This window comes from Pseudochaenichthys georgianus, chromosome 24 (genome assembly GCF_902827115.2).
Source record: "Pseudochaenichthys georgianus chromosome 24, fPseGeo1.2, whole genome shotgun sequence".
NCBI lineage: Eukaryota > Metazoa > Chordata > Actinopteri > Perciformes > Channichthyidae > Pseudochaenichthys > Pseudochaenichthys georgianus.
In genome coordinates, this window is record NC_047526.1 from 23,650,437 (window position 1) to 23,677,817 (window position 27,381).

At 42.2% G+C, this 27,381-nt stretch overlaps 1 protein-coding gene and 1 long non-coding RNA gene across 7 annotated transcripts in view; one reads left to right on the forward strand and one right to left on the reverse strand.

Moving 5' to 3' along the window:
• utrn (utrophin) overlaps positions 1-27,381 on the reverse strand; it is a 195,949-nt gene that overhangs the window by 70,185 nt on the left and 98,383 nt on the right. For 5 of the 6 annotated variants that reach the window (XM_034076052.1, XM_034076053.2, XM_034076051.2 and 2 more), the window contains 3 exons: positions 12,234-12,406; positions 10,340-10,496; positions 1,768-1,897 (listed from right to left, as the gene is read on the reverse strand). In XM_034076052.1, the coding sequence (XP_033931943.1) occupies positions 1,768-1,897; positions 10,340-10,496; positions 12,234-12,406 (460 nt within the window). Of the gene's footprint in view, positions 1-1,767; positions 1,898-10,339; positions 10,497-12,233; positions 12,407-15,120; positions 16,441-27,381 lie in introns of those variants that run through there. The other variant, XM_034076055.2, reaches the window with a different exon arrangement.
• LOC139433078 (uncharacterized) lies at positions 23,521-24,369 on the forward strand. The gene is made up of 2 exons (XR_011642635.1): positions 23,521-23,983; positions 24,143-24,369. It is a non-coding gene; the product is annotated as an uncharacterized lncRNA (long non-coding RNA).

The following is a 27,381-nucleotide window of genomic DNA, read 5'->3' on the forward strand; positions in this document are numbered from 1 at the left end:
AAAATAATTAAACAAGCGAGTGCCTGTTTTTCCTGGCAACAGTCATGGTCCTTGAACACAACACGAGCCTAAAGGCCCTGACACACCAACCCGATTTTGGGAGTCAGAGGCCGTCAGAGGCTGTCGGGCATTCACGGCGCCGTAGTCAGGTTGGTGTGTCCCGCACCGTCGACCGTGACACGCCTTATTTGGACTGCCAGACCCGATGCATGGCTGATTCAACATGTTGAATCGGCCATGCATCGGGTCTGGCAGTCGGACCAAATAATCACTCTGATTGGCTGTTCAGCTAGCAAATCAGTGCATGAGAAGCGAAGCGGAAGTGAGGGACGTAAACAAACGATTTAAGAAGGCACACACAGACTGCTATTCATTTTCATCTCATCATGGCGATCTGGAATGATGCAAACGAAGACCTGCTCATCACCTTGATCCAGGAGAGGCCAGCTCTGTATGATATTACGGAGAAAAGATACTCTTCTTCTTCTCTGTCTTCCGGTTGTTGCCTCTTTTGAATGACGAATACACACTACCGCCGCCTGCTGGTAAGGAGAGTTATTGCCACTCACGCACTGAAGTCGGTGCGGTGTGTTCCCGTGCGACACATGGCCAAAACGCAGGAGAACACGGCCAGGCAACAGCCGACTTCAGCGTTGGCTAGTCGTCTGGTGACTGCTTGGTGTGTCAGGGCCTTTACGTGTCATCACGTGGTATATGTCTCGTCTGACAGGGGTGCAGTGCTGACGGAGAGCACCAGAACGCCACTCCGGGACTTCAAAAAATTGTACCCATAAATCCGTAGGCTACACATGCTGCAGTTTTTGCGTGGCTGTGTCTTTAGTTGTAAGCCCAGTCGCGATCTGTTCATCTGTCATACTGATCATACAGTCAATAACTGTGTTGTTATTAGCATCTGGTTAGCTAGCTATGCTAACGAATATAAGAAGCTTTTTCTCCAACCAGTGAGGTAAAGGCACATCTTTATATGATCATTATACTTATCAAAAAACAAGAGAATAAAGTAAACAGGTATAAAATACTATGACAGTAAAAAAAAGTTGTTATTAATAAACAAGAATACAGTTTGAAAGGAGAGTGATTTGTAAAATATCCATAAAGAAAAAGTAAATCTGCTTACAGTTCTGTTTCATATGGGTGTTGAGAGATGTTTCCATAGATCTCTTCATTTTGCTCTCAAAGTGCACCAGATTGATGCTTTTAACTTCAATATTTAAAAATAAAATCTCCTTTTTGCCCCCCGGACCCCCCTAGAGGAGGTTAGGTCCCCCCCCACTTAAATCATGTCCACATGGATAGGAAACTATATACATTTGCACACATCTTGTGTCCATATCTTTCTGTTTTGGTGGTCATGCAACAACTGTGCACGTGAATGCATGCACGAGTCAGGGTAAGATATCTGGATTAAGAGGTTGCTTTTTCTTTGCACAGCATGAAAGAAAGGCCAAATGAATGGGCTGTGATTTTTAAGCAGAGGTCAATAATTTGTACGGCCCTCTGAGGATGTTGAAAAAATTGAAATGGCCCTTGAGAGGAAAAAGGTTCCCCACCCCTGCCTTAAATAAAAGAATTGTCCATGGCATGTTCAATAATTTATGGCAGCGATCCAATAGTACAATTAGTTTCATTTTTATAATGCGGAAATGACATTTCAAAACAATAAATGGTGCTCACCATTGAGTCCAGTGCCAAGTGTCTATAATATAGGCGAGTATGCAGATTATTTTATGGAGAGTATAAACGTACCTGTCTTTGGTTGTGGGTTCTTGCGTGGCTCTCCGGGACCCTCGATGGGCTGGTCAGCGAGAAACATCCGGGCTTGATCCAAAGTGCTGATCACCAAATGCTCACGTTCCTTCAGCTCTGACCGTACTACCTGCAGGAGGAATGCAGAATGATAGGTTAAAGAGAGCTTCTCCAGAAAGGTAAGTGTAACAAATGACTTTGAATGGATTGTAAGTGGAAAGAAAGTGCGTCTTATCCAGTCGAGTTTTTGCAGTTGTCTGAAGAAAGAATAAGCCTTCTCAATGAGAAAGAAAGTGCATTCGTAAGTAGACTTTATTACCAATAATGGACTTGAGCAGGAGATAATTCATGCATTTTCTCTGCAGGTATGTGCATGTTTGACTCGTGTGTCCTTATCTTGCCAGCGCCGATGAACTCCAAATGAACCTGCTGTAATCTGAAGGAGTTTTGCATCCAGATTGCTGCTCCCCCACAGAAATCTCTGCTAATCAAACCACTTCTGCTTGAATCAGCTCCAGCTTTCATTATATTACGAAACAAGAGACTTATGATTAGCTCACACTCACGACCAAAGAACAAGAGCAGATGTTTACGATTAGACTTATGGGCGAGATAAACAACACTCTCAGAGACTAATTAGGTGATTTCTGCATAACAAAACACTGTCTGCCCAGACTTCCCTGAGTAAGAGGGGAAGCAGGAAGTAAAGGCGAGAGAGCGGTGTTGTTAAGAGTGTCAGCGGGAGGGACACTTTTGAAAAAGATTAGCGATTGAAGGCGAGAGTAGAGGGTCAAACCGGCCATTTCCTTGGGGTCGGTATGAAATTAGCTGAGCGAATCGCGGTACCAAGTGAGTGAGCTATTACCCTCCAGGAAATATCATTACAGAGCCCAGTAGCACATATGCTGCTCATCTTCCTTCACAGCAGCTTAAAACGCACACAAAAACACACACACTCCATCTCCTACAATGCAGAAAAACAGATACTAAAAGTTCACAAACCAATTTAACGGACACTTTTCTTAACCTTATTTCGAACTAAAAAGAGGCAGCACAAACGGCATGTTACAGTATAATTATTCGTGTTTTAGTATAAGTGTGACCCCTGGGGAACTTTATTGCCTATCGGAGTGTGTGATTGCTTTGTAACGAGGCGTTGTAGTTTAAGACGCTGTGAAGCACGTTGATTAGATGGGACGTCGTGCTTTGATATAGTCTCACACGTATCAGACTTTTTCAAACAGACAGTGAAAATGAAATGCCAAAAATGATGTTTTGTTGTCGTTTGCGTCACATTGACTGAGCGGCAGATGACAACACCCTGGGTTCAGTGGGATGGTATGTACAGTACAGTACCATCTGGAGAGATAAGAAGAGATGGGGAAATAGCAGGGAAGGAGGATGGGGTGTAATACTGTGCTCACAGGCCTTGAAATGCGCTCAGACCTATTTGTTCTAGTTCCAAAATAACAACGCTCATTTCAGGGAGTAACCTTCTGTAATAGTAAAGTTTAGACCACTGCAATGACAATTCCACACGGCCTCCTGCGGAAAGATGTACCCTCGTGCTGAAATGGAGCTGGAAATCAATTAAATCACACCTGCTGATAAATGGTTTGCTTCGTTCCAATGATTTCCTCCGAGCTCTCATGGAGGGAATATATTAGGCAGGTAGCTCAGAGAGCAGACCTTGAGAGATAGAAAGTAAATGAGAGATGATTGAGGAAGAGAAAAGGAGCTGTGTATGTTGAGCAGAGATAAGAAAAGGAGCAGGGCTGCGTGGACAACTACCAGTCGAAACCAACCTTATCCGTTTTGTTTTGTTTTCTGAGTGGCTACAAATGGGCTTTGAAAGGGATTGAATGAAGTGTGTATATGTTTTGTATTCAAACATATTCTTTGCATATCGAGAATGGTAAGTAAACCTATTCTTATATCAGTTTTGTAATGTCACAACACATTTCTCTCTGCAAATCACAGATGGGGGATGGTGGGAGCACCAACAGCATCCCCAGTTGGATAAATCAAAGAACCCTGATTGCAGAACGATGAAAAAATACTGTTGCCACTGGCAAAACAGTTACCTACTTTGGCTGTTTTTATATTTTTTGAAGAGATTTTCTGTTTATATAGAAGAGTATATAGTGAATTTATGAAATGTTGGCATTAGGACTGGGTGACATTTAAATATAATTTAAGACTACTTACAATTCGGTTGAAATGTAAGTGATCTACTGGTTAGTTTTCTGATATAAGTAATCATGGTGTGCCAAAAAAAAGTAAAACCTGCCCTGCAAACATTAAAACATATAAACTGTAAGAGGTAATTGTTCATCCACCTTTAGTAGAATCATATTGTGATGGTGTGATCTTGGCGTTTTATTGTGTCACGAAAATACTACAACTATTCAAGGCAACAACAAAAAAACGATATTGGTTATTGAAGGGGTATCCCTGCACCTCAGACAGATAACAACACCAAAGACCTTTCCCAACACCCCTTAGTTAAACTTCACACTCACATTATCAGAGTCACACAAGGACACACATTTCAGAGAGAGCATAAGAGATACATATTTGACACATGTAGAGCTTTGAGGTAAAGAAAGATTTTTTTCTAGTAAATCCCAGACAGACAGACAGACAGCTGTCGATGTAAAGATAAAAGGCGGCAGGTTTGTCCTTCAGTATGCTCTTCTTCTTCTTCTTCTTCTTGAGAGTTTTTACTGGCACATTAGAATATGGTCTGTGTTGCTGTGATTTGTGAAGACCAGACAGAGACAGGACTCCTGTCTGTCCCACAATGCTCACAACATCTGTCTTGTAGCTGTGTGTGACCTTGACCTTGGCTTTGTGCATTCGTGTGTCTGAGTGGTTGTGTCTGTGTGGGGCTGTTTGTGTCCAGGTTTGTGTGTGGCCGGAGGAACACTGCAAACTCTTATCACCGCGTGCCCTGTGCTGTGGTGGAGATGAGATAACATCACAACAACACAGCTACTTTCAGAGCTCTACCAAAAAGGCCTCTCTCTCCGTTCTCAAAAGTCTGCTATCTCAGCCTCGCAGCAATATTACCCCAACCCTCATCATCTTCCAGGAGGAAAATAAGCCTCCAAAACGGACCACCACAATATACCAGATTTCAACAACATCAGAAAAGCTCCTGAGCAGGACTCAAAATGCCTTTGGAATATTGGTTCACTCATATCCAGGCAGTTTACAAACTGTCATACAATGATAGCTTCTCTCTTTTATGCACTGTAAAAAATGATGTTTAAATTCTTAAGTGAAGACAATTTTTAGACTTGTCTGACCTAAATCAGATTTTATAACTAGAAACAGACACGGCTCATGAAGAGGCCTCAGAGTGACTTTGTGTCTGAATATTTAATTGCTCCTTTGACAGTAACACGTATGGTTATCTTGAAATAGCTTAAAGCTAGTGATGCTACTGTTGTGGTTTGAAGTCGAACTATGACATGCTTAACTAATCTTCCGCTTCCAGCTGTAATGTTCAAATAAGTCAAATACACTAAGGTGCAGCTAATAAATGAGTCAGGCACGGTTAAATGATGATGCAAACATGTGTGCATTCAATGACAGATTCTTACACAAAAAAGTTATTTTATTAAGTTTGATAAATATGTATTGGATACGTTTATTTTACTGTTACTGCAATTATTTACATGGATTTCAATCCGATGAAAATATTATATTTTAAATCTATTTTAATATTATGGATTATTATCACTGGTACTGATGTTCACAGCTGTTCATTCATTACTTTGCAGACATTTTTTGTTTTCAACATTGTTTATGATTTGCATTTACAGTACTGCTGTTATGGCCACTGTGGGGCAGGGGCAACAATCTGCAAACAGAAGACAGATGTATAAAGAGCTATGGTGAATATGGTGAAGCTGTCATCTACTGTAACAGCTGCTGATTTTGACATCCAACAAACTCTGAGTAATATATGCATAATTAAAAGTCAATTCTCTGTCCACCTGATGCATGTCTGTTTGTGAAGTGTGTTTTTTGGTTAAAACACACTCCCAGGGAGATCTAAGTCTCTTTAGCTGCTAAATGCTCCATTGTCTGCTGTTTGTTGCTTGACAGGTTGCATAATGTTGGTTTTGCATGTATTCGCTGAAACAGCTGTATACTATGTCAATGCATATGGAATTACAGCAATGACAAAGTTGGCTGATATTTATCTGATAGTTCATCACTGTGAGCGAGTGACACATTTCACATACAGTACACATGCAGTGGTTTAAGCCATTGTTAATATTCAAATATGTAATAATATACTTAGTAGTTTAAATGTGTTATACTGCTGAGGTATATTGTTGAAACATTCGGCTACAGAGGATATTAAGCAGTAACATTTAGTAAGCCATGCACTTAACACAATTAAAAGAAAACTATAATCAGCCTGCAGGGCAACAGACTGTTAGGACAAAAGTCAAACAAATGCAAATCAGACAAAAACAATTACAAGTTACTCAAAACGAGACAATTGAGTGTTAGAAAAAGTCACTGTTTCCTAGGAGATAATGTTAACTTCAGCACAGCACTTTAATCAATTGTACTCTCCTTTACGACCTGTCCTTCCTGGTGCAAATGGTGCTAATCAATCATGCAGGCACAATGATTAAGAAGGTTCTGGAGAGGATCATTAGATCCTCCTCACTTTAGACAGGGTAATTGTGCCCGGCTTAAGCATATTGAGACTGCTAAAGAAACCAAATTAAAATGAAACTTAAATAGAATCCCACTTTGTCTGTTTGTCTTATATTTATTGACTCAGAAACATTTGGAAGAGCGCTAGAAAAGATTGAACCGTCCCAACAATTTGGACAAGAAGCCAACTGTTGCTGAAAGATAAGAGCTGTTAATAAAAAATGCCCACAAGCACTTGGTCCCTTGTTCCAAATCCTTCAAGCTGTTAATTGAATAGAGGAGATTGATGAGTTTAATCAGCTGGATGCTGATGGAGGCCTTTTATGGGATAATTGAATATGCGTTTAATAAATGCTATTATGGCCAGTTTAGCAGGGAAAAGAAAGAAACCGATCCATACGCAGAGGAGGGAGCAAGAAGTTACTCCAGTTAGAAAGGATAATACCCCTCCCTCTCTGTCACACACATTTTTAAATCACCTCCTGCCGTATGAACAAAACTGCCTTCTGGCAGAATCTAAAACGACTGTTAGAAACTGAATTTCCTGAAAACAGACGGGTGAAAGTGCACCGTATTTCTACTTAAATAATTGCTCTCTTCCACACATAAACCTCTGTTTTTCCTATTTCTTTAGCTCTCAATTGTTTTCGGCCCTGTCCATCACCTTCTTAGACTGTTTGAACCACTGCTCTCCCGATTGTCCTTCCCCCTGATCTTTAATAACAGCAATATCCATTGCTCTCTGTTGGCCAAGTGGTTTATCCTCCTATATCTATCCAAATCTCACGTACAAAAACTGGGGGGAAACAGGTTATTCCACTTAGTCCTTCTAAGCCCTTCCTAGCTCATAGATACCAATTTCCATATAGCTATATTTTCCCGGTCACAAAGAGACAGAATAGCTTCTGAGTGACAGAAGTGTGTGTATGTACGTATGTGTGAGCACAGGGGAACTGCGCGTCGGTGTTAGCAAGTAATAGAGCGTGACGTATTCAAAGCCACAGCTCTTTGTGCTGCTCAGCTCCTTCAAGTCTCTCAGGGTCAGCGAAACTCGAGGCCAATTTATTAAGAATACAAGAAGGAAGCGAAGGGAAAAATATGAGTCAAAATCACAATGGATCCTTTATTATTTTCTATTCCGGCGTTCTCAATGCTGAAGGACCGGAAATGAACAAAGGAATGGACAGTGGATAGCGCACGGAAAACATATTGTAAATAAAGGAAATGCAAAAGCGGGGGGGGACCAACAGCAGAACAGACACCACAGAGGAGAAACAGAAGAGCTGAGGCAGGTTAATGAAAGAAGAGGAAGGTGAAAGTAGGGATGCAGAAGGATTGTATTCCCCTGAGGTCAGTGTGTGCGCTCAGTCCCATTCCTAATGGACCTTGTCTGATCTGGTGAGCCTGTCTCTGTTCTCTGTCAGGTTCTGAGAACAAGACCCAGAACATGCCTCAATATCACACCAGGCCTCAGAGGAAACATTTTGATGAACCTGGACTGTTATTTGTTGTCTCCTGGTTTGAAACACACACAAAAAAACATGGTCTTTCATTCCAGGTCCTAACTGTCAGAACATCTCTCTTCCTTCTAACCATCACCATGTTCAAATTCATTACATTCCTTCATAGACTACATCTATAGTGTGGGCAGATCATCACTTGATTCCAGTTGCTCCCTGGAAACTATATGTTGACAATATCTAGCATTACCCTTCAGCAATATCTTAATAATTTAGCCATGGGTTAAAGTATTCTCTAACTGAATTAGTCTGCTTTTGAATGATGATCCTATATTAAATCATTAAAAGACTATACTTAGCAGACATTACAGCGGCCAATAAATGGATTGTATGCCAATGCAGAAAAGCACTGCACTCCGTCTCTGAAATAGATCAGTTATCTGCCATTCTCAATATTTGTCTTTGAAACAAAAATGCATGAAGATTTTTCTAATATCGCAGCCTTAGTTCCCAGTTTCTTTGTTTGAAGTTAGGATAGGCAAGGCAAGGCAAGTTTAAGGTTTGATAACAAAAGTGTGTCATCATAATGTGTTGTTATTTTTGATTTATTATTAGTATTCCTTTTGTTTATACCCTTTTCTCCCCACCCATGTCTTAGTATTGAGGTGTGTTTAATGTCTAATTGATAATGTCTGTGTAAACAGCAATTGGAAGATTAGTCTAAGTTAGTATTTCATTTTTCATAATGTAATGTAATAAATAATAGTTGTTGAATTGAATAAAACCTTACACATCATTAGATGCCCATGCAGTGGGATTCATACAGTATACAGATGTATGCACTTTTGTTAGTGTAGTTAGTATCATAAACCCTGTGACAGAATTGTGATGGGTGTGTGTGTGTGTGTGTGTGTGTGTGTGTGTGTGTGTGTGTGTGTGTGTGTGTGTGTGTGTGTGTGTGTGTTATGTTGATCTGTCCCAGTATGTCTATGATCCTGCGCCCACGCGCAACAGCACATGTGTTTACTCTCAAGGCGTTTTGTGGAACAAAGTAATAGTGTGGCGAACGGGCATTGGAGAACACATTACGGTTTCAAGAGCGACATCAACAGCAGCGTCGACCAGCGGACTGGGAGTAAACAGTCGCCACAGGCTGAGTCATCTACTGTATCTGAAAGCAATTACACGCCAATGAACTATCACAATAACCAGTGGTTACAATACATAATACAGTGGGGAAAAATGGAGGACAAATAGCTTTGATGACAAAGGTGGTGAATGGGCCGGCACAATGAAGGCATTGATCACTTGTAACAATACATGATACAGTTGGGTATAGGACGGTGATAAATAACAATATTTATAAGAATTAAATAGAAGGAACAACAACACTGATTGCGTAGTAGTGATTTCGACCGGCCTGATGGTTAATAATGTCAGGATAATTGCTGCTGCTGCTTTACGAAAATATCTTCCCGTGATTTCAATCCCAATTGTTCAGCAGATATATTTGAGCACTTGCACAAGCACTTTAAAATACTGTACAGCTTCCAGGGTAACCAACTTCTCCTCAAAGGGAGTATCAACACCTTTTGTGATGTCCAATCAGTGTTAATGGTAAATGTTGCCGATTGAAACCAATAGGTCCCCAGTACGTGCTATATTGACAAAGAAAGCTTCAGTGTTCCTCCTGCATCGTCATTGGACGTGACACGAGGAACAGCTACAGGCTACTTTAGTTTGGATTTCTTATCTCCACCTCTGGGTAGCTAAAGGGCGTGTTCGTGATACTGCTTTTAAAACAGGTCTTCTTTTTGTACTCTTTGCTAGGAATGTTTCCAAGAGTAAAATAGAATCCTAAAATAAGAGCAGGGAGGATGTTTGCTGTTATGCTATTATGATATTAAGCCGCATTTATTTGAGCCACAGTATGCAACTTTAGAAATGAGGTGGAGAAAGAGGCTCCGGCTGGATCAGACACTTGGTTGCCTTTGACTTTAAGGCCCTAAACACACAATGAAGTGTTTTAGTTTATCCTGGTTAATTAAAACTCTTCTCAGGTTGAACTCAATGAACCAATAGAAATAATGAACTGTTACCTCCCGGCAGGAGCAGAACATTAATAGGAGTGTCAGGGAGATCACAGTTTGTGCACACCACCCAAAGAGCCTTTGAGAAAGGTGTAATGGAGCAAAATAAGTTTCAACATCTAATTAGCGCATTCAAATAAAAGGGTTTTGAATTATTTTACTGTAAATAAAATACTGTATTCTAAATGTATAGGGCTTAGAGAATGGTAATAAAACCCTAAAACTAGATGAAAAATGTAATCTAAATCACTTACAAACCTTTTAGAAACTTAAAGAAAACAAGGTAAGATCAATCTTATCCATCGTGGCGGGAACGCTCCCTTTGGTGACAGAACGTACCATGCAGTGGTTCTGCTGCTGCAGCAGGATGGGGACGTCTCCTCCGACGGGCATCTGCTTGGCCAGCTCCTCGTCCTTCAGGCAGATCCACCTCCACAGCTCCTCCAGGAGGCCCAGCAGACGAGACCAGCGCTCAGCACTCGCCTCAAGATGAGCTCTGCCAATATACAATCGCTTTAAGTATTATTATTATACTGTATGCATTTTCCAGCCCATTACTGAAAGGCATAAACAATCTTGTATTGGTACTACTTATTGCTGATACTTTACTACCTCAGATTATTACACCATTGTCGAGATTTTTGCATTAATGTTTACTTACATAATGTGTGCTTGCCACTTCAACTAACTAACTTTATGTTTGCCTTTGTATATGCTCTGTCCGCTGTGGGACTAAGACAGGATTACTAATTCTGATTGTACTGGCATATCAAAGAGTCTGTTTAGGACACAAAACTCTAACACACATGTGGATTTAGCACCTATTAAAGGCTGATACTTGTAATTATACAGCAGGAAAGCTACATTGTGTATTTTATTTTCAATAAAATGTTCATATAAAAATGTCCATAGGTTAAAAAAACATTAATAAACTAAAAAGCCTTAATAACTACAAACTCCTGTAAAATAAATCTCTGGAGCGAAGTTGCTGCCCTCCTTGTGGAGATGTTATTGTAAATAGGAAACACAGTTAGCTGCTAATTGTGTGGGTGGTAGCATGCATGCAATACGTGTTGATAAGCCCTTGTGTTTTCCTCCTCTCCTCCAGGCATAATATATCTGAACACTGTGTTCAGAGACCTCCTATTGCCGCTCGCTGAGTTAGTCATAATTACACATGTACTGCAATTAAGGCATAATGGGCTTAACACAATCAGCACGCCGCAGCACCCCAACTCCCACACAGGCTGATCTCCCACTGTCCATTTTCCTACCGCCTATCTTCCTGTGGAACAAGTCCAGCCCATTATGTCTGTTCTGCTTCACCCTGACCCCCAAACTCTTTCCAGCGGTGACACTTTCCCATCTCTTTTACTTCCCCTTCCTACTCTCTCACCTTTTCCCCTGCCCTGGAGTTTGTTGTGCTCCTTGGATGCTTCTCTTCATCCTCCCTCCTCCTCCTCTTTCGTCTTTGAACTTCTCCATCTGGCCCTGTCAACTTCGCTTCCACTTTCACTTTCTTCACCCTCTGCATCGCAAATCTTATTTATTTATGGCAAGATTGCGGCTGACGCGGCATTGTCTCTGTCATCAGAAGTTTATGTGCCACTGCGGCGGCTCTCATGTCCTTTGAGCAGTTTTTCATCCGTGTGCTCGAGGGCAGGCATGTGGAACAGAGGAGTTACTGTGTCTGTACTGCTGAAGGGAACACCACAACCTGTGTGAATATTCCACAGCACGCTGTATGTCTCATGTGGTTTTCCATGAATCATGAGTCATGTTCCATCATGATCAACACGGTTTTGTTCACAAGTTTGGAGAAGTCACTGCCCCAGTTACCCGTGAGGAAGAAACTTTATATTGTGAATAATATGCAGCTTAAGTGTATTGATGAGTAACCAGAGTAAAGTGACCTTGAGCGAAGACTCTTGATTTGTGCTCTATGTATTGTTGCAGAGTACAGAAGTGTTTGCTACCTTGACCCTTTGCTTTTTGTTGCTGCATTTTCTAATTGTTCCAATATGTCAGAACTACACAGGAATAACACTCACAGAAAAAACTCAATTCTGCAATATGCTGGTTGATTTAAATTGTACATTAAGGCAGAGACCTAAACTCACAATGTTTTTTCTTTCCAAAGTAAGGAGCAGCAAAAGAGCAGAACAATACAATCTGAGCTGCACGACCCCTAAACACTGGAGCAAACCGGTGTAAGTATTGAACTTTAACTGACCGTATGTTGGCGGATTTGGCCTTCAGGTCGCTCCAGCGCTGGTTCATGTCATCCAGTCTGTGTTGAAGGAACACTGCTTCCTCCGAGCTGCCCAGAGCCTTGACCATCTTCGACTTGTTCCCATCCACACTCTTGTAGATGTCATTGTGGGCATCGATTTCAGCCTGGATGTCCTACAAATACACAAACAAAGAATAATGATCAGAACGACCATTTCTTCAGGGGGAACGTTAGTGTCTGAGCAAATACATACAAAGCAAAGGGCAGCCATAGCTCAGTAAAGCAAGTTCATAACAAAATCTCCCCCAAAATTAGAGGTCAGATTCTTCAAGTCAATTATTCATGAACCGAAAAAAATATTGGATTTTGGTTCTAGTCTTGAGGGATTTAACAGCATCCTGCAAACAACAGTTCCAGAGGGCAGAGAAGTTTATATTTTTAAGACATATCCTCGAGGTACCTTTTGACTCGTTGGCTAACAAGATTTCTTCCACCCTTTCACTGACTTTGAAGTCCTTAGGCAACATCTATTCATGCTGCTTAGGTTGTACCAGCTCTACACTAAAGCAAGCTTTGCTGATTTTATGCTGAGATAGAGTATGCAATAATAACATTTTGTGGCACAAACCAAAAATTATGTGTATGTGCGGCTGCAAAAAGGCAACAACATTCAATACTGTGACGGATTACCATTTTGAACCATGTGTATGTGTGAGTGCCCTTAACGAGGCAGCTCTATTACACAACCACATCTCACAGGGTAAATGCGAGTGTTAGTGTGTGAACCACAAGGGGAGATGACGTAAGCAGAGGATCCCGTCAAATGTTTTATTTTTAGATGTGTAAAACTGCTCTATTTTCTCTTCACTCCCCCTCTCTCTAGTGGGACTCCCCTCAGCTCAACCCATTTGAACTTCAGATAAAGAAATACTCCAATAACATATGGATGCGTGTCACACTGCCTGTAGCACAGTCAGATTGAAAATGGGACAGAACGAGTGTAGGGTGTAATGAGACCTACATCCTATAAGAGTTTAGAAATAAAAAAACATTTCGACGGGTTCAACGACTCATCTTCAGCGGCTGCTTGTGTATCTTCTCCGGTGATGCATTACAGATTGGAAAAGATAGTTTGACTTTTCATTTAATAATTACTGTAAAACTGCCTTAACTTAGAGAATAAAATGAATGTCGCTGCACTGTTTTAATTTAGTCTCTACCATATTGAAAATAAATGAACAATTACCAAAAGAGGGCATTAAGAGATTATTAGAGTGTTCTCAGCTTGAACAAATCTGTAAATTAAGCAATCCAAGTTTTAAAAATAATTGAATATTGGATACATGGGATACACCCAATGTGCCTGGAAAAAAGTGACTGTTCATCACCAGCCAAATCACACATGTCAAAAATAGCTACACATTAATGATGATAACATTAAATAGAGGGGAAATATATTAACCCCTGCCATTTAATATGTGCACATGAAGTAAAGTAACAACTGCTGAGCTACTCTGTTAACTATGTTCTCAAAAAAAACACAGCGACAATGAAGACCAGGCTATACAGAAAACAATTAATATTTACCACAATCATCTGTGACAAGGTGCTGCAATTCACTGAATGCCAAGAGCCATTTCAACAAAGGCTAAAGCAAATCCCTTCGCTGTGATTCACAAGGATAATCACCCTCTGGCTTTCTGACACAAATCAAATGCCTCTTAGAGGTCAAAGAAGAGAGACAGTGAGAGACAAACAGACGGAATGAGAAAAAAGAGACAGAAAAGCAAAGAGAAAAGGAGAAATAAAGAGTGAAAGACAAGAGAGTCATCCTGTCATTTAGCAAGCTGGCAGTTTTTAAAGTCATTACCCAAGTGCTTCCCTTTTCTTTTTCTTTAGCACTTCTATTTCCCTGGAAGCAATATTGACTGCTCACACACTCACACACAACACAGAAGAAGGCACCGACTGTGTGGGCATTCAGAGGCACATATATTCATTTACAAAGCTCCCTTTACATTTCATTTCCCCCACTGAAAGACAACAGTTTAAGTATGTTGGTGTGAATCGTGGGACGCATTAGTGTGGTGATGGATAACTTTCCGTCGCTTGGTCTTTACCACACATGTACAACACTACAAAAAGACATCTGTGTGCCACAAGGGAGCGTGTCAGCTATAAAAAGCCTCTGTTTGCAGCTATTTCCTGTTTTATTAATGCGTTATTTCAAGAAATTAACTCAATATCAGTAGTGGCAAAGTGTGCAGAAAGGCAGCAGAAAGGTTAACGGCTTCTGAATCTCATGCACGCCGTAATGAGTGATACAGATTTGTTAGCTGTGGGCTGGTTTGTGCGCAGGTAAGGTGTGTCAGACTTCCCTTTTAGTTACTGAAGTTAAGAAACTGTTATCGTTGTCAAGGAAAAAAGCATTAAATGTAAAGATGGCTGAGGTAAAAACAATAATAACACACTGTGGCGTTGATTATAACTGTTCCCAAATGTGTATTTCCCATTGACAAACAACATTGACCCTTACTGAGCGAAGCCATGCTTGTCATTAGCCTTTTATAACACAATTACCACAATCGTTTGCTTTGACAAATTAGGCATAATTCAAGGTTCTTTGTCAAATTCTATAATTCATTCACTGCATGGTAATGCTCTCAAATAACTATCAGCACAGGCCAGAACAGATTATTCCATTTTAATAAGTCCAATAAGGACTGCTCCGACCTCATGAAGCTGAATACATTACAGTAGGTCCACCACCACACACACAGGGGAAGATGGAGAGGGACTGTGCTTGTATTCATGCTGTTTAAGTGACCACTTCCAAAAGCCAATGTGAGACCAAGACCAAGCTGTTCTTAAATCAGTAGAAATATACCTGTTCGAGCTTTCTGAGCAACTCCTGCACGCTGAAGTTTAAGCCAATCATATTAGAGTGTGTGCACGGACTCCTTCAGCTCTCGCAAGTGCCTACATGTTCTGCAGGTGGAAGGTCGGCAAGGAGTCAGCACAGGTAGGTCAGTCCTCCAGTGGTTACCGTCAAAACAGAAACGTCCAAGGTCAGGGTTCGGATCAATACCGAATCCAAAGTGAGAACCAACTTGATTCAAACCGTGGAGAAACACGGCTCTTGTAATACAATTAAACGTAAGAAAGTGAAACTTGGGCCGCAGTCTCAAAACAGGCAATTTCCACACTTCACACACCCCTCGGCAGCACTTGTGCATGCGTGGCGGTGTGTGTGCTGGCCCAATCCCGCCACATGTTCGTAGCATCCTCTTGGGAAAGGCAGTCGAGCTGAGAATTGGGGTGTGACAGTTACTCTGCCGTCATGCTTCAAAACTGGGTTTAGGATTAACAGGACTATTGGTGCCACTGGAGGTTTGACAAAGTGGAGGCGGGAGGCTGAGAGCTGAGTTCTTCTGGCCAGGGCACTTAAACTGGGGAGGAAATCCAACAAATCTTGGGTAGAGGTCTGCAAAGATGAGATAACGGTTTGTGTCTTGAGGGACAGGCCGGTTGATGTAAACCTCCAAACGGCCGAAGAAAGGTCTGGCTCTCTCCTGCAACTTTGCTCTGCTTCCCTGCCGCCACTCCCCCTCTGGGCATGAAGGAAGCTGTTTACACGATGTACGGCAGTCCAACTCAGGGTAGGGCCGGGGCATTTGCTCTCAATTACTCTGATGAAAAGCACTCTATTCCTGCCAGTCACACAGCCCTTGTGGAGAGACGGCAGCACAAAGAGGCATATGGTTTGCCCTCTCCTTCCCTTGAGTAAAGGGTAAGGGGCTCAAAGAGACAGAGTCACCTCAGTGCCTGCCTTAATACCCGCCCCTCGGGTCTCCAGCCCCGGTCTGGTCTCGCTCCATCACACCCTCCTAATCACTGCCATGACTGGGCCACTTAGTCAAAGAATGCCTTCTTCTTTTCTGTAGCCACGTGTTAGCGACAAGCTGCCTGGAGTCTTGGCGTTCGGATCCTAGGTAGAGAGTTTGACTCGCCAGCCTCTTTGAGTCGAAGCTCTGCCGATTATCTTCCCTTCGCCTTTTGAGAAGTGGTTGATGTGTTTGTCATCCTGTTCGTTCTCCTCCTCTTGGATGACAAAACTTCTTCTAAAGTTGCGTTTCTTCTTTGGCATTTTGTTCCAATGGGGGAAACACAAACACCCATCTCTCTCTCTCTCTCTCCTCTTCCTCCTCCTCTGATCTCGTTCTCTCTGGCCACTCGCCCCAGTCTTTCACACAGCTGTTTATTATTTTGATCTGTATCCTCCCATTCCCCTCCTCTCTCTACCTCGCTCTCTCCCCCTTAAACTAACACACCACACACCCACTTCCTGAGGCCTGAATGGGCAGAGAGCATGTTAGAGGGGAGTTTTTCAGAGAAAAGTAAGAGTTTTGTACAGAATTTTCCATTAAAATAAGTATACGTTTTTAAAAATTAAAACTGTTACTAGGTGGAAGTGATGAAAAGGAGAACATTTCAAGTGCAAAAATCAAAGCAATAAAGAAAGTGAGGGCAGAGGGCCAACTGAACAGAGCTCCTCTAATGGAATGGTGTACCTGTCTGAGTCAGGAGTGATAAAAACATGGCTTTTTGCTAAAAGACGACAAAAAGAAAGCAATGGGGATGTGAGGACAGGGCAGATACAATCTTCTGCACAGAGAACATTATTCATGCGTTTTAATCAATGTAACACTATTCCTTGACAGCTTTTATATAAAGTTAAACTCTGAGAGCCTTGAAGCCTGCTACAGTTCGGATCCCATCATTTGAATACCAGCAGTCCACAGAGGACTGCATTATGAGAGGGCTGCGAAGAGAAACCGGCTAAATGCTTTAAATAAGTCTATAAATAACATTCCTGGAGAGGCGTGGATAGCTGCTCTGGTCTTTAGGGCTATGTTGAAGAGATGCAAATATTACATTCAAATGCACATCATATATGAGCTGAATGTGGAGGTGTTTGTGTGACGTTTGTGTGTGTGTCGGCATTTTGAACAGCAGGGTAGACATGTGGTGTGCATCAAAGACACGCAGACAGATGGCTGTCGAGGGTGAAAAAAAAGACACAATACAACTTTGAATATTCATAAGAGCAACACTTTGAAGTGCGCTTAGCTAATTAACAAATATTAACATACTTGAGGTCCCGAAACAGCATTTTTGATGTGTGCGACAAATATATAGTATTTCAGAGCTCTCCAGCGAATGATGTGAAATTAACTCGGGGACTTGGCAAACACAAGCATAACTAATTCCACAATGAGCGGAAGCCAAGATTAAAAGGGGAAAAAAAGAGATGAAACAAGCTATTTGTCAAACGTGTGACAATTTTGGCTTACCAGGGGTTTGATATTTTAACTTGAGACTGTCATTCACAAAAACAGGCACCAATTAGGAATACAAACAAGCACATGAGTGGAGCTTAAGGCAGGAGATGTGGGGGTTAATGTTGGGCTACATTACAGAACTAAGCGGATTAGGACCATTACAGGGGAAAGAATGTAACGCTTCCAGTCCTTTAGGCAAAAAGAGGAGAGGAGAGTTGACTGATTGAGAAGAGAGACGCAGCAACGATGACGAGAAGTGAGGTGTAACACTTATACAGAGAGGGGTCAGAGGAGAAAGGCAAGATAAAAAAAGAATCCTAAAAAATGTAAACTATAGGAGAAGAAAAAGAGAAACTCAAGTATGAGATATTTTTAGATTAGAACGGCCTATAATTCCCAGTGAGGACTCGAGCTAGTCAAGTAAAGGAAGGGTTGAGGCATATAATTGGGAACTAAAATATTAACGCGCGGGGTAAAATCAGGATGAACGGAGACTGAATAGACATTTCTATAAACATTGGACCATAACATTATGTATAAGTCAACCGAGCCAAGAAACGGTTCGGTTCAAGAACTAAAAGTGTTGCTCTACTTTCCTGTCTTCACAGGATACATGTTGCTTTATGTTCTTGTTGCTAACTCGGCCTTCCTAGCCCTGAAATCACACAGAGAAGCTTTTACCACAAACTTTGATATGTAGGGAGGCGTGTGGTGCAGTGGGTTGTGCGTTGGGATCAGGTGGTCACAGGTTCAAACCCCACTGCAGTCAGCATGTTGTTGTGTCCCTGGGCAAGACACTTCACCCCAAATTGCTCCTGTGGGGATTGCCCAGTGTATTGAGTATGTAAGTCGCTTTGGATAAAAGCGACTAACAAGTGACATGTAATGTAATATGTTTAATTTCAAGTAGTTCACTCACAGCGATGAATTATTGATTGTTTTAGCATCTTTTAACTCGTTGTTTTTCTTGTCTGCAACTTAACTGTTCTCCCTCTCACTGCTCATTAATCTCATATCAGTCACAGCTAGCAGCCAGCTAATGTCAGGCTGCAGGAGGTCTGAACAGGCAACTGTTCGCTAAAACACTCGCAACAAACACTTTATGAGGCGATAAAATGTCAATGTTGTTCTGACCGCATGATTTGCTGCTGCATTAAGTGGATGCACATGATGGTTGGTGTTTTAGGGATAGAGATCTTTGACATAATAATTGATGTTGGATGTGATGTCGTCTATGTGTAATACAACGAATATTGAAATGGGGGGTGGGGCATGATGGTTGAGGCAGTGCTGTGCAGCTTTTTATTACTGCAGTGTACCACAAATCAAATAATGAATTAAAATAATTTGTTCTTAAACTTGAAAAAAGCTTTTAAATTGTGTTCATTCATTTTATACTTTTTCATTCACAGTGGCTAATTGGAAATGAAGTTGAGCATTTTGATTCCTTAATATAAGTGAAAATAGGAAAAAAACACAAAGAGAATATTTTTGAAATAAATATACAACCAAAAATGAGCAGGCAAATTACATTTAAAATGTATTTGATAAAAGACATGCCTTAATCGCCGTGTCTCTGTACAAACCACATTGGCTTTAAATAATAGAGAAAAGGCTGCGAAAAGGGAAAATAAAAATGAGTCAAAGAGCAACAGCTGAAAGAGAAAAGGCAATAGCCGAATAGTTTCGCAGTCTCAGAAGATGTCAAGAGGGAGTAGAGGCCGTACCGTCTGAATGCGTATCGCAGGATCAAAAACAGAGCAAATAAACTTTGGAGTGAACAAAAACAAACAAGGCCACATAAACACAGATACACAAATACGCCCTGAGCCAAATTCCACGAGCAGACCTGTCGACCGTGATAAGACTCAGGGGCAGTTAGGATTCATCCAATTGTATCTGATCCAGACTTATCGCTGCTAAAATGTACAGCGTCTGACAAAAATCAATGTGGCTGCAGCATTCCACTTTAATTCTCACAAATGGGCCACATCCAATGAAGTCACTTCCTGTGCCCCAGGTCATCCCTGACCCTCCTCTTCCTGTTAGGATGGCAGCATCCTTGTAGGGGAGATAAGGGACCCGATTGTGTTTGTATATGTATGTATATATGTAACTGTCAGTGTAGTTACATTCATTCTTATTTGCTGCTCATTAGGCAGTACAACAAGCCTGTTAAATCCTACTAATCTAGTCCCTGTCCCTGAACTTCAGTACGTCCACACAACAAAAGATCAAGATATCTAATTAAAAAGAAAAAAGTAAGTACAGTGAAATGGATTTCAGTAAGATGCTGACAGCAAAGTGAATTAGGAAAGCGTGTCACTGAGTCAACAAATTGTTAATGCACACATTAGCAAGCCACTAAATTGACAGCCGACCTCGGTCGATGTGACAAAGCTGCCATTAAAAAGGAGAACTGCAGTCAAAGGTCATGCTGATCACTAATAACTTCTTCCAGGATTCCAATAATAGACCACAAGTCACATCCTTGTAATCATAAGTGAGGAAAAGGACATCCTGAAATTCATATGCAAGCTCCTGAGCAGGGAAATTGAAATTGATTGGGTGCGCTTTGTGCTGTTGCCCGATAATCAGCTATTGATTCTGGTGCAGGGCCTTTTGTGTTTTTGTGTGTCGACAAGACACTTGGGAGATGGCCTTTAGATTGTGCTAAAACGCTGAAGCTCTTGGATACTAATCCTTGTGCAAGAGAACACAGTTGCTTTGGAGAGTGTACAAGACCGTATCAGCTGTTTAGCCAACAAATACATCGTGTTTCCTGTGACTGCTTAACAATAAAGACCACTCTGTGTTTAGCCAGTTAAATGGTGAAAATAGGAACTAGCAGCAGTAACAAATGTTCATTTTGAATTAGCAGTCATTTAATATAGTGCTGACTAGTAAAAGTGAAAAGTAAACATTGAGAGAGATGAAGATATACAATTACAATTAAGGCCGGGATGACATTCATGAATAAATACCTCGTGCAATAAAAAAAAGAAAACAAATATATATATATAATATGACATAATGCAGGCAATAAACAGTGTGAACAAAAACAAGGTTTAAAGATTCATGAACATTTGAAAGAGCAACACTTCAACAGTTCAACCCTTAAAACTAATGGATTCCCGGATAAAAAAATAAAAACTTTTCAAGCAAAAGTAAATCCAGGCATTACAGATTTCAGAACTTGCTGAGTTGACTGGATTTTAAAACCCCACGCCTGCTGAGGGCCCTCTGAGTTCTTATCAACCTACTCTTTCGTGTTCAGAGACTTCTGCCCCTCCCATCTTTTCCACTTCCTCTCATACCCTCAGTGCTATTTGAAGTGCTCTGCCTCATGGGAACTGAAGATCTTGACCGTGGTGGGTGGTCTGTCAGCACGTAGTCGCAGTACGCCACAGTAGAGAGAATCTTAAACAAAGGGAGTCTGTGACGTGATCGCTTCTGAAGCTGCTGTCGCCTCCACAAGGAGCAGAGATAGGAGTTCAATTAGCGCATGAGCCCGCCACCTGCTGTGATGGGTGTGGAGGAGCGAGGCTTCAAAAGGTTAGGTGACTGCACCAATTAGACTGTTGCTCTATCAAAGTGATGTTTGCTGCTGTAGAAGACCACTGTGTGAACGAAAACACACATGGTGTTGGAGCTGAAGTCAAAATAATGGACCATCACAAATGACAAACTTTAGAGTAGTGATAGAAAGGATAAACACTAGGGATGTAACGATACCACAAACTCACGGTACATTAATATCGCGATAAAAAGTCCACGGTACGATATTTATCGCGATATTGAAAAATTAAGGAAAAAAATGTGATTTTTTTTTTTTTCTTGATTAAATAATACATCTGATTTGTACAGCATTTTAATAGGATAGTAGTCTTTTAAAGTCTCAACAATATAATAATCAGACCCTGCAATAGAATAAATCAAGTTTCACTTTAGTTTTTCAAGTAACTCAACTCTAACTCACTCACTCACTCACTCACTCGGCATCATCAAGGTTATCTTTTAGGAATATGAGCATGTCCACATTTCCAGGTAGAAGCTGGGATGTTTGGGCGTTTACAATATCTCCTGCTGTGGAAAACACTCTCTTGCTTGGTACTGATGTTTCTGGGACAGAGAGATATGCTTTGGCCATGGGTGACAGCAGTGGGTCAAACTGTGCATTGTCTCTCCAACACTTCAAAAACAATACAGTTGTAGCCAAGAAGGTGAGGCTTATTGACAGGGCGAGATATACATATACTGTTGGTACTTGTCAATGTCTCTAGGTGTGTAAATGTAGCTGTTACGTGCCGTAGTGTGTGTGTGGTCGTGTGTGTGTGTTTTCCTCTCTCTCCCTCTGATTGTCCCCAGGTGCTGCCTCCCCCCAGGTGATCCGAATTAATAATCAGGACTTCCATATAGGACCGGAGGAGGACGGCAGTGAGGGCCTTCTTTCTCTCCTTCTCGTCTGGCTGCATGTGTGCAGCCTGTCTCTGTGTGAGACCCAGCATAGTTGTGTTGTTTGTTGTACGTTTGTGTTGTACTTTGGCTGGTGAGCCGCCTTACTTATTGACGCATTAAAACCTCACTTAAACTCCTTCGGCATTCCGTTTCCTCTCCTTTTTCTCTCGTCCGGCTGTCTGGTGTGTCGCTACTTCCCTTGGTACCCCTAGCTCTACAAGGGAACGTAACATGGGGGCTCGTCCAATCTTTGAGACAAAGAGTGAGTATTTGGTTGTTGGTTAGTGTTGATATTGTGTGTGGTGGTGAGCAGTAGTGTATATAGGTGTAGAATTGGCTGTGAAATGATTTACTGTTGAACAGCTTCCTCAGTTTAGACAGGGGAGTGTCTAGCTGGACTGAATCAGTCCTTCCTTCAGGCACTCATTTTTTATTTTGCCTTTTTTATTTTTCGGGGTAATCCTGGGTGGGGATTCATTCCCTGTTGGGGGCAGGCGATTCAGGGTTTCGGCCGCTGATGGTTGCCTTTAAAATCGCCTCGAGCCCGGCACGCTCCAGAAGATAGGTAGGTAAAGTTTGGTAGGCAGGATCTGGGGAAGTTTGTAAATAAATAATAATATTTGTAAGTAGCCGTTGCTATGGGGTCTAAATTAGATGCCAGGGTAAAAGTGCGTATGGCTCGTCTCCAGTGTGAGAGGGAGGAGCGTGAGCGAGGGTTTCAGCTCAGGAGGGAGCTGGAGAGCAGGAAGCAGGAGCTGGAGATCAGGAAGTTGGAGGCAGACACTGCTGTCCGGATGCGTAAGCTAGAGCTCCAAGCAGCTGTGGTGGGTGATTCTGCCGTTACACCTTCAGGTTCTGCTGCTGCTTTTGATGTCGGTAGCAACATTCAGCTGGTCCCTGTCTTTCTTGAGTCGGAAGTGGAGATGTTCTTTGGTGCATTTGAGCGCATTGCTGCTGCCCTGCGCTGGCCAGAAGACGTGTGGGCCATACTTGTACAGTGCAAGCTAGTCGGCAAGGCTCAGGAGGCTTGCTCTTCTCTTTCTGTTGAGGATAGTTTGGAGTATGACAAGGTGAAAGGTGCTATTCTCAGGGCATATGAGCTTGTGCCTGAGGCCTACAGGCAGCGTTTCCGCGGCATGAAGAAAGCTTCTGGCCAAACATACGTGGACTTCGCGAGGGAGAAGAAAGTCCTCTTTGACAGGTGGTGTAGAGCATGTACAGCGGATGACATAGCTTCAGTATGTGAGCTGATGCTGTTGGAGGAGTTCAAAAACTGTGTACCGGAGCGTACGGTAGTCTACCTGAATGAGCAGAGAGTGACTACCCTTCAGCAGGCTGCCACTCTGGCAGATGAGAGTGCGCTGATACACAGGAGCGTTTTGTTTCAGCAGGACCCTCCTCAGCGGGACCCTCCTCAGCGGGACACTTATCGGAGAGCTCCTGATAATGATGTTCCCTGTGCCAGTGTTCCATTGTTAGGGCCCAGGATAGACAGAGCGTGTTATTTTTGTCTTGACCCAGGTCACATGATAGCAGACTGTGCAGCTTGGAAGCGAAAGCAGGCCACCACTATGGCGGATGAGGAAGGGCTTGAGCTATCACACAGTGGTGTTTTGGCTCAGAGCGATTCTCCTCATCGTGTTGGTTTCCGGAAAACTCGTAACAGGCGTGCCACACAGGCTCATTCTGTCTCTCTTCCAGGACCCAAGAAAAAGAGTGTGTTTCTTTTGTCTTGATCCTGGTCATCTAGAGGCAGAGTGTGTAGCTCGGAAGGAGCAGGTGGCAGCGGCTCTGGAAAAGCCAAAAGACCGGCACCCGGTTGCGATGCGACAGAGTGGTGAGTTGCAGTTGAGTTCTGCATCCGTCTGTGACAGTGCTGTGGGTGTGGGTGTTTCCGTCTCTGAAGCGGTTGGTGTGGACCTAGCTCAGAGCGATGTGGATCTGTGTTCAGTGAGTGGTGTGTGTGTTGTGTGTGTTCCATGTGTTGCTCCGGTGTTGGCTGCTGGTGAGCAGTATAAGGTGTGTTTTATGGGGGGAAGTGTTACGTGCCGTAGTGTGTGTGTGGTCGTGTGTGTGTGTTTTCCTCTCTCTCCCTCTGATTGTCCCCAGGTGCAGCCTCCCCCCAGGTGATCCGAATTAACAATCAGGACTTCCATATAGGACCGGAGGAGGACGGCAGTGAGGGCCTTCTTTCTCTCCTTCTCGTCTGGCTGCATGTGTGCAGCCTGTCTCTGTGTGAGACCCAGCATAGTTGTGTTGTTTGTTGTACGTTTGTGTTGTACTTTGGCTGGTGAGCCGCCTTACTTATTGACGCATTAAAACCTCACTTAAACTCCTTCGGCATTCCGTTTCCTCTCCTTTTTCTCTCGTCCGGCTGTCTGGTGTGTCGCTACTTCCCTTGGTACCCCTAGCTCTACAAGGGAACGTAACAGTAGCCCTGTAAATACTATGTCCTTTTGTGTTCTGTTGTTTTATGTTCAAATCGCGGTAGATTTTGTCAGTCTCACGACGGTATTGAGACATTTATTTACCGCGATATATCGTTACATCCCTAATAAACACTGAAAATAGATGTGCAAGACACCTAATTTCAAACACACATATACAAAGAAAATATTACCCCAACACCCCTGAAGATAATAGAGAACATGACTAATGGTATTGTAAAAACACAGCAGACAGCCGTGGTCAGGATGAGAGAAATAAATAGAGGTGATGAGTTCATGCTTAAGTGATTGCGGTACAAACATTTAATTTGAAAAAATTACAAATTCAGCAATAATATCCGTGGACAAACCGATAGTATCGTACACTGTAGAAGTGGAGACAGTAAAAACAAATGCGCACAGGGAGAAGGGTTTAGTTATGCAGGCATGGCAGGACTTTATAAAGTATTATGCTAATCCTGCCGTTATTATTAAATCATTTTGACTGTTTGTTTCTGGACCAGAGAAAAACAAGTCGCGTGGGAAAGGGTGTATTTCAAATCCTCCTCTCCACCCACCTCCACCAAAAAAAACATTCCACAAAGTTTCTGACAACAGCCCCAAAAATCCACCTGGTAATTATATACTTTCCTGTGAACGCACATTTTCCTCATCATCACCACTACCACCCACACACCCTCTTTAAAATACTCCCTTATATCAACCCAATATAGCTATAAATCACTGATACATTTGCCTCATTAATATTCATTCTGCCCTGCATTTCCCCCTCAACTTCAAACAATATCTTTGCCTTAAAGCTGAAACTAAAGAAAAACAAAAGCACCATTCCGAGATGAACAAGGATGACCTCTGCACACTGAGCTCGTGATGACCCGCTCCTCACACAGCCTTTTATTGAAGTTTGAGACATGCTGTTCACATCTGCTTTGTCTGAGACGATTTATCATCTTATTGTTCATTGGAGGTGAATAGATCCCGAGCGTTGAGCATGCAGATATAAAATAATCCGTTTCTGTGCACGGTCACATAACTGCTCTATTAATCTTACAGATAGCCCAGATGGGATTTGTTAGATGACGTCTGGATGAGAATTAGAGCTTCCTTACAGTAAAAAATCTATATGTAATACTGTTCCCGTTAATTGAACATTGTTGGGATCGATGACCGCAACCCACACTCCGCTCCATCCTGCGTCAGGGTCTATTTAATGAAAAATACCACATAACTGTCATCACCCACTAAAAGGACACGCAGAGAACAAGCTGCACTGATTTGATGACATATGAATCACATCTCCATGAACCAAAAAACAGACTGCGTAGGGGAGTGTGTGACGGCCCACATGCTGCAGACAGAGTTCCTGTTCGGCCCCTGGGGGGGGGGGGGGCTCTGGGTGTGACGCACAACAGCGCTGCAGCTCAGAGGAAAGATAAGACCCTAGAGTTTCCAAAACACCAGTAAAACATAGCCAAAACTTTACTAGAAAACAAAGCTGTATTTTAATATTCATACAATTAAAAAAATAGAACTATGAAGCTTTGAGAGAACATTTTCTAAATAGATGTACAAGGATATTTTGGGTAGCCCTGGGGCTCTTGAATTGATGTAACACTTCCCACATCGACAAGCAGGAAAGGTCCGCGAGACATGAAATATGTGTACTGGCAACTTGTTGTGGTCGTATGGACAGTTTGCAGCCCTGTAAAAGATAGTGATTGATAACGATCATCTGGGTATCTGTGGACCTTTTCCCATGAAAAGTTGCCAAGCAAAAGCAAAGCCACAAGTTTTCAGAGAATACATTATAAGAGATATGTTGGTGTTGATAATAGACAGTGAGGAGGAAGCGATGACACTGACGTGGTGGGCGCTCAAGTGCATGACAAGTTTGTTTGTATTGCAGTGCGTTTTTCTGGTTATACAGCCTATGTTGCCTCCAGCCTATCCCTCATATCAACTTTGTCCCTTCTCTTAGTCATATTCATCTTCCTCCACTGCTCCAGTTAACTCCTCTCCCTTCCCTTTTCCCTCCCTCTTCCCTATCTCTTGCTTTCGGCACCTCTATTTCATCCTACTCCTATTTGTTATACTCTCTTCTCCTCCTTAGTTTATTGCTCAGCAGAGGTGAGTGAGCTATCTAACCTCCACAGGTCGCACTCCCTCTGAGCTCTCACCGCCTCCCCTATCAACAACCACGGTTGGCTTATTACTTCCTGGAGTGTTTACCGTAGGAGAGCTGTCTAGGCCTATAGCATCACAGTGTTTTCTGTCGTGCTGGGCCAAATGACTTCAACCATCACTCACGGACCACTAGGTTGGAGTTTCTGTCTTCATTTGCCCTCCTCCCGTCCCTACCCCCTGCTTCTTTCATCTCCCCTCTGCATAGAACTCTCTCTTTTTATGTCACTGTCTTAACAATCATCACATGCTGCTATTTCAGTACACAAGTTCAGAACCATTTGCTTCTGTTGAGTTAAATTATCCTTATACCCAGAATACCCATCATATTTTAAATAGATTTGCTGTTGTCTCAGCAGGAGCCCATTTTTACTCCGGTCGAAACTGCTTCAATTGTATTGCACATGACTGCAGTTTGATACTCAGTCTCGCAACATGAAGCCATTACAAGTTTTGATGAATGTCCTCAGTCTACATCTCCTTTAGTCCCTGTACTGTAGATGGTTTGCACTATGCAACAACTTAGCAACTGACTCCTGAGCTCTATAATGTTCCTATGGACAAGAACAAAGTCGGTTTTTTTCCACTCCTCTGGGCATAAGGTGAAAATAAGAAAATTGAAAGGAGAAAGTGTCCTGTGGTCCCCATGGTTTCTTTTTCAAAGCGTTTCATCTCTAGAGAAACATGTCTCCTTTTCGTCAGTGATAAAAGCAATATTCT